Here is a 12,074-nt window from a genome sequence, read left to right as displayed (position 1 = left end):
TACATCATGTTTAACCTTAATTTAGAATAGGCCTAATACAAAAATAATTGGTAACTTCTAGCTAACGATCACCTGCTAGCTATTAACATGGCTATTAACGAGGCTTGTTGTCTTTTAGCTAACGTTAGCTAGCCCATTACATTTATTTACTAATTAAATTGCTTATAAATTTAACTTACTGAAAAAAATTCAAAGATCGATTGGAAATGCCAGATCGGTTAGCACAATGTACTGCAGAACAACCCATTATGTCCGTGTGAAATTATATCAATTATAGAAATTTAGAGATTAAATGTAAAGTTCCAATCTCCTCAGTCCTCCGAAGATTCAGTGGCTCCTCGGCTCAGATAGCTGTCAATCACAGCTGTGAATCACGACGTCACACCACCGTTTTTAGAGCATTAAATAACTAACTAAAAACCAACTTATTTTAAAAACAAACTCTTGAATTTACATTAGCGTGATACAAACTACAGTAAATGACAGAAACCAGCTTCGGAAAAAATATATTTGAAGGGTAATTTAATTGTTTAGTTGGTCTCGCGTCCCATTGAATAACATGGGGAGGGCGGGGTTTATGACCTATACTGGGACCACTCACCAGGGGGCGATCGAGACGTTTTGGCTTCACTTTTCAGGGCTTGTGCGGCACGCTTGGTTTGGATGTAGCGAACCAGAAGCACGTTTCAACTACAACACCACGTGACCAATGATGTTCGACGCTTCGGACGTCACTAAATCACTTGCAAGTTCCAACCGGGCCGTAATTTGAGAAGTAGACAAGATAATTATTAAGAACTTTACTTAGTTAGGTTTTGGAAAGGGTAATAGGATTGTGTTTTAGAGAGCAATCGAGAATGTGTGTGTATGACAATGTTCATTTCTTCAACAAAAATAGTTGAACTATTCGTTAAATATCGTTAAATATACATTTTTCAGTGGCAGGTCACGAGACAATAACTGATTGACCGATTGATTGAATAACAGTTATTGTCTCGTGACAATAACGCCTGTGCAATACCCATTTTCCACTGGCTTATTACATTTCAGACATTTCAGGCTTCTATAATGTGCACAACACTGCGCTTACAATTTTAATTAATAGGCCTAATTGTAGGCAATATCAACATTGTAAGTGAAACATTATGATATGTCCCATTAGTTAGACTATTAAATATGGTGATATGTTTAGGCTACTATAGGTCAATGAGTCAATTACTGTGATTGGGCGAAAATTAGAATAAAACATGCAGGCATTTTGTTAAATGACACAATCATTATTCAAATTATACGAATGTGACTAAAACTGAAAGATGTTTTAGTATGATATCACGTGATCGATGAGGTCCAAAGTTTTGACAGTTTTTTTTCAAACAGGAACGCAACACCCAACAGTGCACAAATACCCAAGTAAAACATTTAAGACTGTGGCGCATTTACTCCAGATGGCTGTTTACGTAATCAGGGGTTTGATTCTTCCTGATGTAGGTAATATGATTTTATTGAACGCAAAATGTTAACCTTTCTCCGTCCACAAATCCCTTTTTTACCATTACTTCAAATACACCGCTCCGGGCTATTTACGATCACGTTTAAATCAAACCTGTCACGTTACATTTTGTCCAGCAGATGTGCCTGCTCTGCACTGTGTTGGAAAGCTTATTGAACAAAATTCTCAGTCTTGCTTTGAAATTTCCACCCAGTCTGATCCATGTCACTGCTATTTGGTTGTTTGATTCGTGAGACTTTAACACTCCCCAAAAAAGCTATTTGGAAAGACAAGATTAATTTTGGGTACGACCATGCAATTTAATTCCCCTTCACAATGAACACGTCTAACCGCTGCACCAGTGATACTTTTCCTCACCAGCAGGTGTCACCACTGTGCAGTCAGTTCAAAAGCCTTGAGAGAAGGAACCGTTTTTCAGCACAATGAGACAAAAGCCTTGGATGCTTCAGAAAGCCTTGATTTCCCATTACTAATGTCCGGTTCTGTAGATAATTAATCTACTGCAGCAAACATGTCAGTGATCCAGATTTTGGCCAGCAACTTCTTTGCACTTTTGTTTGTCCATTTTGACACCCTCATCCACAGATTTCTGGCTCTGAGCCCTGGCATATGACACGAGAGACAGAGGGGGAGGGCCATAGTAAGAGATGTGACTGGGCCAGCCCAGTGTCAGTTTAGAAAATGAACCAATGGGCCGCTGTCCCTGGTTTATTGGCCGGTTGCTGGCCAATTAAAAAAAACATTTGTCAGTTCCAAAAGTGACTCGGCCCACTGGACATTTCCCTATATGCCAGATTACCAGTCCAGCCATAATCCTGTGCCTAAAATAGTGCTTCAAAGGGCACCTACTCATCAGTCAAGTACAGAAATCAATTGTTTATGGAGCAATCCAGGACTCAGGGATTTTCTGGTCATTTTGACATAAGTATGTTCATAGAGCTACTGGTGTGATTACCAGTATCTCTATGAACACAGGTTTGGGTTATTAATCCACCAGAGTGATTGGAGATCAGTGCTGCCCAACCCTGTTCTTTGAGATCTACTGTCCTGAAGCTTCTTTCCAAACCTAATTTAGCACACCTGAAAAATTACCTGGATGAAAAGCTAGATCAGGTTGGTCACATATTGGGTTGAATAGAAAACCTGCAGGACAGTAGATATCCATGAACAGGGTTGGCAACCCTGTTGTAGATGAATTAGGAATGACGTCATAATTTATATTTCAAAGTAAGACAATTTATTCGGATCATGTAATAGTTTCAATACATGTCATAGTTACATACAATCAATATTCAATGTCCTCTTAAATTGTATAAACATCTACAAAGTATAACACAAGTATCTAAAACACACTATAGCAAAAAACATGTTAAGAGTATCTGTTAACAATATATTCCTAAATTGTAATACAACACAATCTGTCGGGAGGATTCTTTACATAGAACGGACTCAAATAACTGTTTGAGACATTACTATTCATCCTAATAGCAGACATTTCTAAAACACACCTCAAAATATTCATTAGCATAACTTTACCTTGGCAAACACAATGAACACAAAGGACAGGATCCATCCCACTTAACCAATGTCTAATGGATTGGGTGTTGCTGCCTGTTGCAACATCCTTGCACTTCAGCTAAATGACTGGTCTTTCTCTAGCCATTGGGAAATGTCTACAACAATGGAAAAAACATTTCACTAATAATAAAACTTATAATAGGCCACATAGTATTTAACTGTCCTGAAGGTTTCATGTTTGTGACATGATGTTAAATGACACCAAAAAAAATCAAAATCTTACCAAGTATATTTCTCCAATTTCTTGTCAAAATCTCTCATTACACATAATCTAAGACACAGTCACCTAACCAGTAACAGTAATAAAGTGAGATATAGGGATATATTGTTTTTAGACAATGAATCATGGATCTCTTAGGGATTTAATGATTTGCACATCATTGCATTCTGTTTTTATTAACATTTTACGCAGCGCTGCAACTTTTGAAAATTGGGTTGCCACATCAAACTGAGCAGAAATACAGTGCAGATGTTGTAAATGTCTTAAATGACTATTGTAGCTGGAAACTGGCTGATTTTGAAATGGAATATCTAGATAGGCGTACAGAGGTCCATTATCAGCAACAATCAGTCCTGTGTTCAAATGGCACGTTGTTTGCAAATCCAAGTTTATACTTTTAAAAGGCTAATTGATCATTGGAAGACCCTTTTGCAATTGTTAGCACAGCTGAAACTGTCATGCTGATTAAAGAAACAATAAAACTGGGCTTTAGACTAGTTGAGTATCTGGAGCATCAGCAATTGTGGGTTCAATTACAGGCTCAAAATGTCCAAAAAAAAAAAAATAGACTTCTGAAACTAATCAGTTAATTATTTTTCTGAAAAATGAAAACTATTCCATGTGAGAAACTGCCAAGAAACCGAAGACCTCGTATTACACTGTGGGAGGCCTGTTGGGGAAGTTTCTGAAGCCTGATGCATTCTTACTGATTAAAGGACTTGAGTCCCATTGTTTAGATAGGTAAAGGAATGTGGGGGATCTGGTATTTGCATAGGGGGCATCTATTGTCTGTCCAGATACTGTAAGAACTCTTAGAATTGAAGAGGCAATTTATGGCAGGAAGGATAAGGTGGGGGAAGATAGCATTTGACTTGTGTGATAGAACAAAGGGAATGTGTTTGATTGACATGAGACAGATGTCAGCATCTTACCACGCCCCTTTTTCCTATGTGATATATATGGTTGAATGAGCTATTTGGAGTTAGAGACTCCTCAGACGATTATGTTTGTGTAAGCGGTTGACGCGTCTCTCATAAGTCTCTGTGCATAATAATTAATAAAATAATGTACAAAGAGAACTTTGTCTCTGTGTCCCTTACTCCGAGTGTCGATACATGGAATTACCATCACAGGCCCCAGTGCACAACTGAGCAAGAAGACAATTACATTAGTGTCAAGTTTGAGAAACAAGACGCCTCACAGCTCTTCAAATGGTAGCTTCATTAAAAAGTACCCGCAGGACAATGACCCAAAGCACAGCTCCAAACTATGCAAGAACTATTTAGGGAAGAAGCAATCAGCTGGTATTCTGTCTATTGTGGAGTGTCCAGCACAGTCATTGGATCTCAACCCTATTGAGCTGTTGTGGGAGCAGCTTGACTGTATGGTATGTAAGAAGTGCCCAACAAGCCAATCCAACCAGTGGGAGGTGCTTCAGGAAGCATGGGGTGGAATCTCTTCAGAAATGACACTGCTACAATGTAAAGTAGTGAGTGTACAGCTTGCATAACAGTGTAAATTTGCTGTCCCCTCAAAATAACTCAACACGCAGGCATTAATGTCTAAACCGCTGGCAACCAAAGTGAGTACACCCCTAAGTGAAAATGGCCAAATGATGCGTAACAAAATATTGCCAACATTTTAATTCAGTCAGTGCCCTCCAAAAATGGTGTCACCCAGGGTAACAAAAGGCTATAAAAATTTAATTGTTGTTTATCAACGTGATCATCTCACGTTCAATAGCCATATCATAACAGTCACCAAAACAGCATCCTATCACCTGAAAAATATAGACAGAATCAAGGGCTTGGTGCCTCAAAAACTACTGTAATGTCCTCTTAACTGGACTCCCCAAAAAGACTGTGAAAAAGCTGCAGCTCATTCAGAATGCTGTTGCTAGAATGTTAAACAGGACCAAGAGAGCAGAGCACATCACCCTGGTTCTTAAATCTTTGCACTGGCTTCCAGTCAGTTACAGAATAGATTTTAAACTGGTGCTTTTAGTCTATAAATCACTGAATGCTTTAGGCCCCAAATAGATTAAATCCAGGGTAAAAACAACATTTTCACACACCTATAACTGTGTTACAGCTTTTATAGTTTCCTCATGGAATCTATTACAGAATCTACCAGTTATGTTTTTATTCTATTTTCTTATTCTGTTTTATTATTAGGATGTTTTATTTTTTGTGTATTGTTTTTATTCCATTGTAATGCAAGTTTTGGTGCTATCAGAGGAATAGCCTCTGTGTAAATGTAACAATCTGCTGAGGACGGATACTGCAAGTTCTTGTTCTGCTGTTTAGACATCGATGCAGGGTATTATCTCACAAAACGACTGACAAGTTTATTTAAGCGTTGGAACGTGAGGATAGAAATACCAGGGCGGTGCGGTAAACAGTTTTGGGAACTGTAATTCATCGAGGATGAATATAAAATGCATGTGCAGACATAACATAAATGCCCCCCTGGAGGGTGGTTACAGAATTGTACGAATCTGGCGTTTTTTTTGTGTTTCATTTCACTGTAAACACGTTGAATTGCTTCTATGGTATGAACTGTGCTGTATAAATAAACTTGCTTGTAGTGTGTATGCGCTGGTGAATTTTAAGGCTACTTAGTCGAGTGTAACTCTTCCCACAGTCAGAACAGGAGTATGGCTTCTCTCCAGTATGTATGCCCTGGTGAGCTATAAGGTCACGTGAATCAGAGAAACTCTTCCCACAGTCAAAACAGAGAAAAGTTCTCCCTCCAGTGTGTATGCGCCGGTGAGTTCTAAGGCTACCTAGTCGAGGGTAACTCTTCCCACAGTCAGAACAGGAGTATGGCTTCTCTCCAGTGTGTATGCGCTGGTGAACATTAAGCTTACATAATTCAGGGAAACTCTTCCCACAGTCAGAACAGTGAAAAGTTCTCCCTCCAGTGTGTATGCGCTGGTGAGTTCTAAGGCTACTTAGTCGAGGGTAACTCTTCCCACAGTCAGAACAGGAGTATGGCTTCTCTCCAGTGTGTATGCGCTGGTGAGTTTTAAGGTTACTTGCTTGAGTGTAACTCTTCCCACAGTCAGGACAGGAGTATGGCTTCTCTCCAGTGTGTATGCGCTGGTGAGATTTAAGGTTACTTGCTTCAGTGTAACTCTTCCCACAGTCAGGACAGGCGTAAGGCTTCTCTCCAGTGTGTATGCGCTGGTGAGATTGAAGGTTTCCTAGTCGAGAAAAACTCTTCCCACAGTCAGAACAGGAGTATGGCTTCTCTCCTGTGCGCTTTCTCTGATGTCTAGTTAGTTCATAAGATGAAATGAATGGCTTCTCTCCAGTATGTATGCGCTGGTGAGTTTTAAGGCTACTTAGTTGAGAGAAACTCTTCCTACAGTCAGTACAGGAGTAAGGCTTCTCTCCAGTGTGTATGCGCTGGTGAATTTTAAGGTTACCCAATTGAGAGAAACTCTTCCTACAGTCAGGACAGGAGTATGGCTTCTCTCCTGTGTGCAATCTTTGATGTCTAGTTAAATGACATGGTGAAGTGAAACGCTTCCCACAGTCAGAACACAAGTACGGCTTCTCTCCATGGTGCAATTTCTCATGTCTAGTTAATTCATATGATGAAATGAAACTCTTTCCACAGTCAGAACAGAAGTTGGGCTCCTTTCCTGAGTGTATATTAATATGTATTTGTAACAGCGATATAGAAAGGAAACATTTTCCACAATGGGGGCAGGGGTGAGACTTATCTTCACAATCTTCCGGTTGTTGCTCCCTTCCAGGTGTAGGAAGTGTATCAACTTCAGTCATCTCATCTGTGTGATTAATACCAGAGAAGTTCATTAGTGCAGTGACACTGTATCAATGCAGATAGTAGATTACATTAAAGATCAATCTAACTATTCCAAGAGTTACATTGAGTTTTAAGAGTGATGATTGTGAACATTTTCTGAAAACAGTTTCACATTTTGCCCAGGCGTGACAAAATATTGCCAACATAGGCTTACCACCTAAATGTTCCAAATCAATCAGGTGAACTTTAAAAATTAATGCTAATGAGCCAAAACATTACAACCACTCACAGGTGAAGAGAATAATGTTGATCATCTCCAAACAAGGGCACATGACAAGGTCTGGGTAGATTAGATGGTAGGCAAACAAACAGTTTCCAAGGTGTTACGCTGCTATATTATTGTGTTGGGGGACATGAGGGATGTACTACTAACTCTTCTCAGTTTCCTCCAATTTTAAATTTTAGAAGGAGATGAGGTCCTGGTCCACACCTGCGGATTACCTGGTTTGGGGCGACCGTTGCTGTTCCTGTCCTTGTCCACCTGGTCATACTTCTGACCTAGTCTAAAATCAAATATACTCTGGATTTAGCCAAGAGAAATGTATTTATTATTCCAATTGGACTGTTAATATTTCACCCGGCACAGCCAGAAGAGGACTGGTCACCCCTCTGAGCCTGGGTCCTCTCTAGGTTTCTTCCTAAAATTCGACCTTCTTAGGGAGTTTTTCCTAGCCACTGAAATTCAACACTACTGTTGTTTGCTCCTTGGGGTTTAAGGCCGGGTGTCTCTGTAAAGCACTTTGTGACAACTGCTGTTGTAAAAAGCGCTTTATGAATACATTTTGATTGATTGATTGATTGATTGACAGTTGGATATGGGAAAAATGAGCAGGAGTAAAGACCTGATCGACTTTGAAAAGGACCAAATTCTTATGGCCAGACGACTGGGTCAGAGCATCTTTGAAACGGCAAGGCTTGTAGGGTACTCCCAGTCAGCAGTGCTGTCAGAGGAGGGACAGGGACCAAGAATAAACCTGCGACAGGGTGTTGGGCGCCCGAGGCTTTCCCGTCTGGTCCTCACTCCGATTGAGCACTGCGGGATGTACTGGACCAACAAGTCCGATCCATGGCAGCTCCACGTCGCAACTTACAGGACTTGGAGGATCTGCCAGGTACTTCATGGCAATGGTATTCCCTGATGGCAGTGCCCTCTTTCAGCAGGATAATGAACCCTGCCCACACTGTTCAGAAATGTTTTGAAGAACATGAAGATCTCAAGGCTTTGCCCTGGCCCCCAAATTCCACAGATCTCACTCTGATTGAGCATCTGCGGGATGTACTGGGCCAATAAGTCAGATCCATGGCAGCTCCACGTCGCAACTTAAATAATTTGAAGGATCCTCAGCTAATGTCTTGGCGCCAGACACCACAGGACACCTTCAGGGGTCTTGTAGAGTCCATGCCTCAGTGGGTCGGTGCTGTTTTGGCGGCACGCGGAGGACCAATAGCAATTTAGGCAGGTGGTCAGAATGTTTTGGCTCATCAGTGTATACTACATCAGATAAATTTAACTCAAGAATTTCTAAGGATGCCAATTATTCTGGTACAGATTTTGGAAATACATATATTTTCAAAATTAAATTTTTAAGGATTTATAAAAAGTTCACAGCCCGTTTTGCACATACCAAGAGTCACAAAATTAGTGGAGGGCATTGTATAGTGGAGGACCTGTTATGTTGTGAGGTTATTTTACTTCCCTGGGAACATTGTTAAACCAAATGACAATATGAACTCCAGAAGTACCAGAAGCTTTGTCTACTCAGTTTCAAGTGATCAGAGATGGTGGATAGAACAGAAGACAGAACCCAACACCGCAATGGACCCTTAAAATGGACCACAGAGTCCATTTACAGACCAGGTCCAAGCAAACTAGATGCATATAGTCCAGAAGAAAAGTAGGATGTCTGTGAGTGAGGCATTAATCATCTTATTAATTCCAAGCCTTTTATTCTGATCAATGGGATATGTAACATAGACCAGGAGGCAATATGGCCCACAAAGGCCTGGTGTGTACAATAGATTGGGGCATAATAAAGTGGGTAATTGAAATGGGCCCATTATGGAACCGGTGGACAAACCCACCATTTCAGACCATGTAGCACCACATAAAGCTTGAAGATGGGACCCACATGGGTCTTGTCTGGTTGGGGCCCATCTAACACCCAGTGTAATCCTAAATGAACCCCATGTGGGCAATTGTGGAACAACATGAAGCCTTTGTGGAACCCATGGACCCATTTAATGTTGGCTGGGATTAAACCCTCTTCATAAACCAGTTCTTACCTAGATTAGTTAAATCCCTAATCTTCTTCTCCTCTTTTTCATATTTAATATCATGTGTTTGACTGCAGTCTTCCAGCATCTCTGATTTCATCTTTGAATCCACCAATGAACACTGAGCTCCATTGTCCCAATAAGAATCCAGTGACTCTTCTTTGGGCTCTTCTTTGACCAAACCAGACCCATACATGACTGATGAACGTACTAGATGGGAATAAAATACAACACAATGGAGGAAAAACGACAAACAATCACTATATCAGAACAACAGATCTAGGTTTACTTTATTCAACTTGACCGCGGTATCGAGTACAAAGACAAAAACTAACAACACTCATAAGGATGTGACCCAAAATGAACATTTTCTTAACTGTTTAATTAGTTACTGCACGATAGTCAGGCTACAGCCTCACTGTCGCAAGGTATTATGAGAAACCTGACCAATCAATGGATTTCTAATTACAGAACTAGGATTTATACCTGATCAGAAGGACAGGATACAACACCAAAAGGTAGTAGGCTAAGCTAGCGAATTAGCCTGTAATCCGAATGGAGTTGGAGCTTACAAAACGTAGTTAAATTCTATGTTTTTTCATAACTTGGCTTAATTCACTTCTAATTGTTTACAGACACTGGAATTAGTAAATATGAATAATTTGTATAAATAAAAGAAAAAATTTACCAACGAAAGTTGTTAACTTTTCCAAGAACCGTCTCCCATTCCTCGCGTGCCTCAACGATCCAATCAGTGTTCAATGGATATTCCACGGTAAACAGGGTGACGGAGAACCAGTTCAGCGCTAGTTTTTCTGTTATTTCAAGCTAGGGGGAAATTACAGAAATTGGCGAGTCCGTGGATAGAGAGGCCAATCGTTATTCTACCCTAAACAGCAGGGATAGGACGAATGAACACGAAGCACGGTTCAGTTATCCGATCTCCACTGTTTCCATGCAGTGAACCAGAAGCACGTTTCAACTACAACACCACGTCACTAAATCACCTGCAAGTTCCTTCCGGGCACCACAAGGTCCGTGTACCTTTCGGTCATTGGATTATGTCCTAATAGCTATAGGAAACCGGATAAACGGAAAACCGTTCGTTTTTTTGTATTTGACTTGCAATATTTGATTTCCGATTTCGAATATTGATCAATCGGGTAACGGCTCGTTTTTCGTTCATTATTTTTGGATTTAAAACAAAAATACCCGCAATTTTCATTTCCTCTGTTATAATAGGAAATTGAATAACGGTGAAAGAAAAACGAAAATATTTATTCTTTCTATTTCTTGTTTTGTTCATACAGGGAAGTGCATGCCTCCTCATAGAATATTCATAGCATCGTCCTTATAGAATATTCATAGCGTTCTTGTGTCTTCACAGCCTAGTTTGGCCTAGTTTTATTGATTTCATATGCCTATATATGGCCTCAAATTACTGCCAAATTTATTTTTGGGTAAATAAAGCATTGTGTACATCTGTAAATCACAATCCACACGACAGTTTTGCATTTTGCAGATGTATTTAAAGATCTGTGAATACGTGATTAAAGAATTGCAATATTTTTTTTCAATTATTTTAAATTCTATTCAAAAAAATATGTACACATTCACTACTTAAGAAATACACACACTACTCCTTATTTACGCAGAAAAATCGGCATTTACAAGGACACCTCGCGATCTACAGATACTCCTTTCACTTGAGAGTTGTATTTCCTGAGTTATGCGTAAGTAAATGATCTGAACTTTTACAATATTTTTTTAGCAAATCGCTGTCTACTTAAAAAAACACTAAGACAAAGATAAAAAAAAAAACATTGGACATGGATACAAATCACTATCTAAGGATACACTGTCCAGAAATCCATGGATTAATGGATACAAAGTTGTTTTTATGGGTTGCTAAACTTCTGTCGCCTGAAGTTAGTGCAAAATATCAGCTGACTACAATTGACCAATGGGCATTTAGGGGAAGGTAGACGTTTAACACGTTAAGCAAAGAATTACATTCCGCCAGCCTGCGGGACATCCTGGCTTGCGCATTAAATTGATTCAGATTGATGGAATTACCATCACACTATTCCCCCAGGTCATTATTCTAAATAGGAATGTGTTCTCAGTCAACTTACCAGCTAAAATAACAGATTAAATAACAATCTACTTGACTAATGGAAAAACCCTTCTTTTCATGTCTATTAATTATTCTGTGTCTCTTGACTGTTCCTGTCCATTCCATCAGTGACCATATCTGTCTGTTTATTCAGAGCTGGGATGCGGCAGACTATCACAGATAGGGCCTAAAAGGAGTTCATATCTTTGGGGTGGTGTAAACTATGGATGCATCTACAAAACATGATCTCTGCTCACATCCAGTCACAAAGGGTAACTGAGCAGTAGCCTTTCATTCAGTGTTGGGCTGGTAACCAAAATGTTGCCGTTTCAAATTCCCCAGCTGAAAGTTCTTAGTATACCCCCGAGTAAGGCCTACGTTTTATTGCTCCTGTTGGCACCTGCTAACTGACCAAAATATAAACATTTGTGGATGGAGAGTGATCGGAATATGTAGGCTATGACCGCTAGCTGCTTGAGGAAAATTTTGGTTAAAGCCCTGAACTACCCAATTAAAAATTCAAGGGCTAGACATTTTTACCT

At 39.8% G+C, this 12,074-nt stretch overlaps 1 protein-coding gene across 2 annotated transcripts; it reads right to left on the bottom strand.

Moving 5' to 3' along the window:
* Positions 1 to 5,503: 5,503 nt before the first annotated feature.
* LOC105031600 (zinc finger protein 271-like) lies at positions 5,504 to 10,417 on the bottom strand. Of its 2 annotated transcripts, XM_013132206.4 has the most exons (3): positions 10,105 to 10,417; positions 9,426 to 9,626; positions 5,504 to 7,104 (listed from the first exon to the last, which is right to left on the bottom strand). In XM_013132206.4, the coding sequence occupies exons 2-3, from the start codon at positions 9,610 to 9,612 to the stop codon at positions 5,855 to 5,857; spliced, it is 1,437 nt and encodes a 478-aa protein (XP_012987660.1). In that variant the 5' UTR covers positions 9,613 to 9,626; positions 10,105 to 10,417; the 3' UTR covers positions 5,504 to 5,854. The 2 variants fall into 2 exon arrangements, with proteins under 2 accessions (XP_012987660.1, XP_019905148.1); XM_020049589.3 differs by lacking the exon at positions 9,426 to 9,626.
* Between the last annotated feature and the right edge of the window lie 1,657 nt (positions 10,418 to 12,074).

This window comes from Esox lucius, chromosome 9 (genome assembly GCF_011004845.1).
Source record: "Esox lucius isolate fEsoLuc1 chromosome 9, fEsoLuc1.pri, whole genome shotgun sequence".
Classification (NCBI taxonomy): Eukaryota; Metazoa; Chordata; class Actinopteri; order Esociformes; family Esocidae; genus Esox; species Esox lucius.
The sequence above is the reverse complement of the archived record's forward strand: the minus strand, read 5'-3'. Positions and strand labels throughout refer to the sequence as shown.

Coding starts and splice junctions, on each gene's coding strand:
- LOC105031600 (XM_013132206.4), bottom strand. CDS start 9,612: ATGTATGGGTCTGGTTTGGTCAAAGAAGAGCCCAAAGAAGAGTCACTG. Junction 7,105..9,425: donor TAGGGATTTAACTAATCTAG/GTAAGAACTGGT, acceptor TTAATCACACAG/ATGAGATGACTGAAGTTGAT.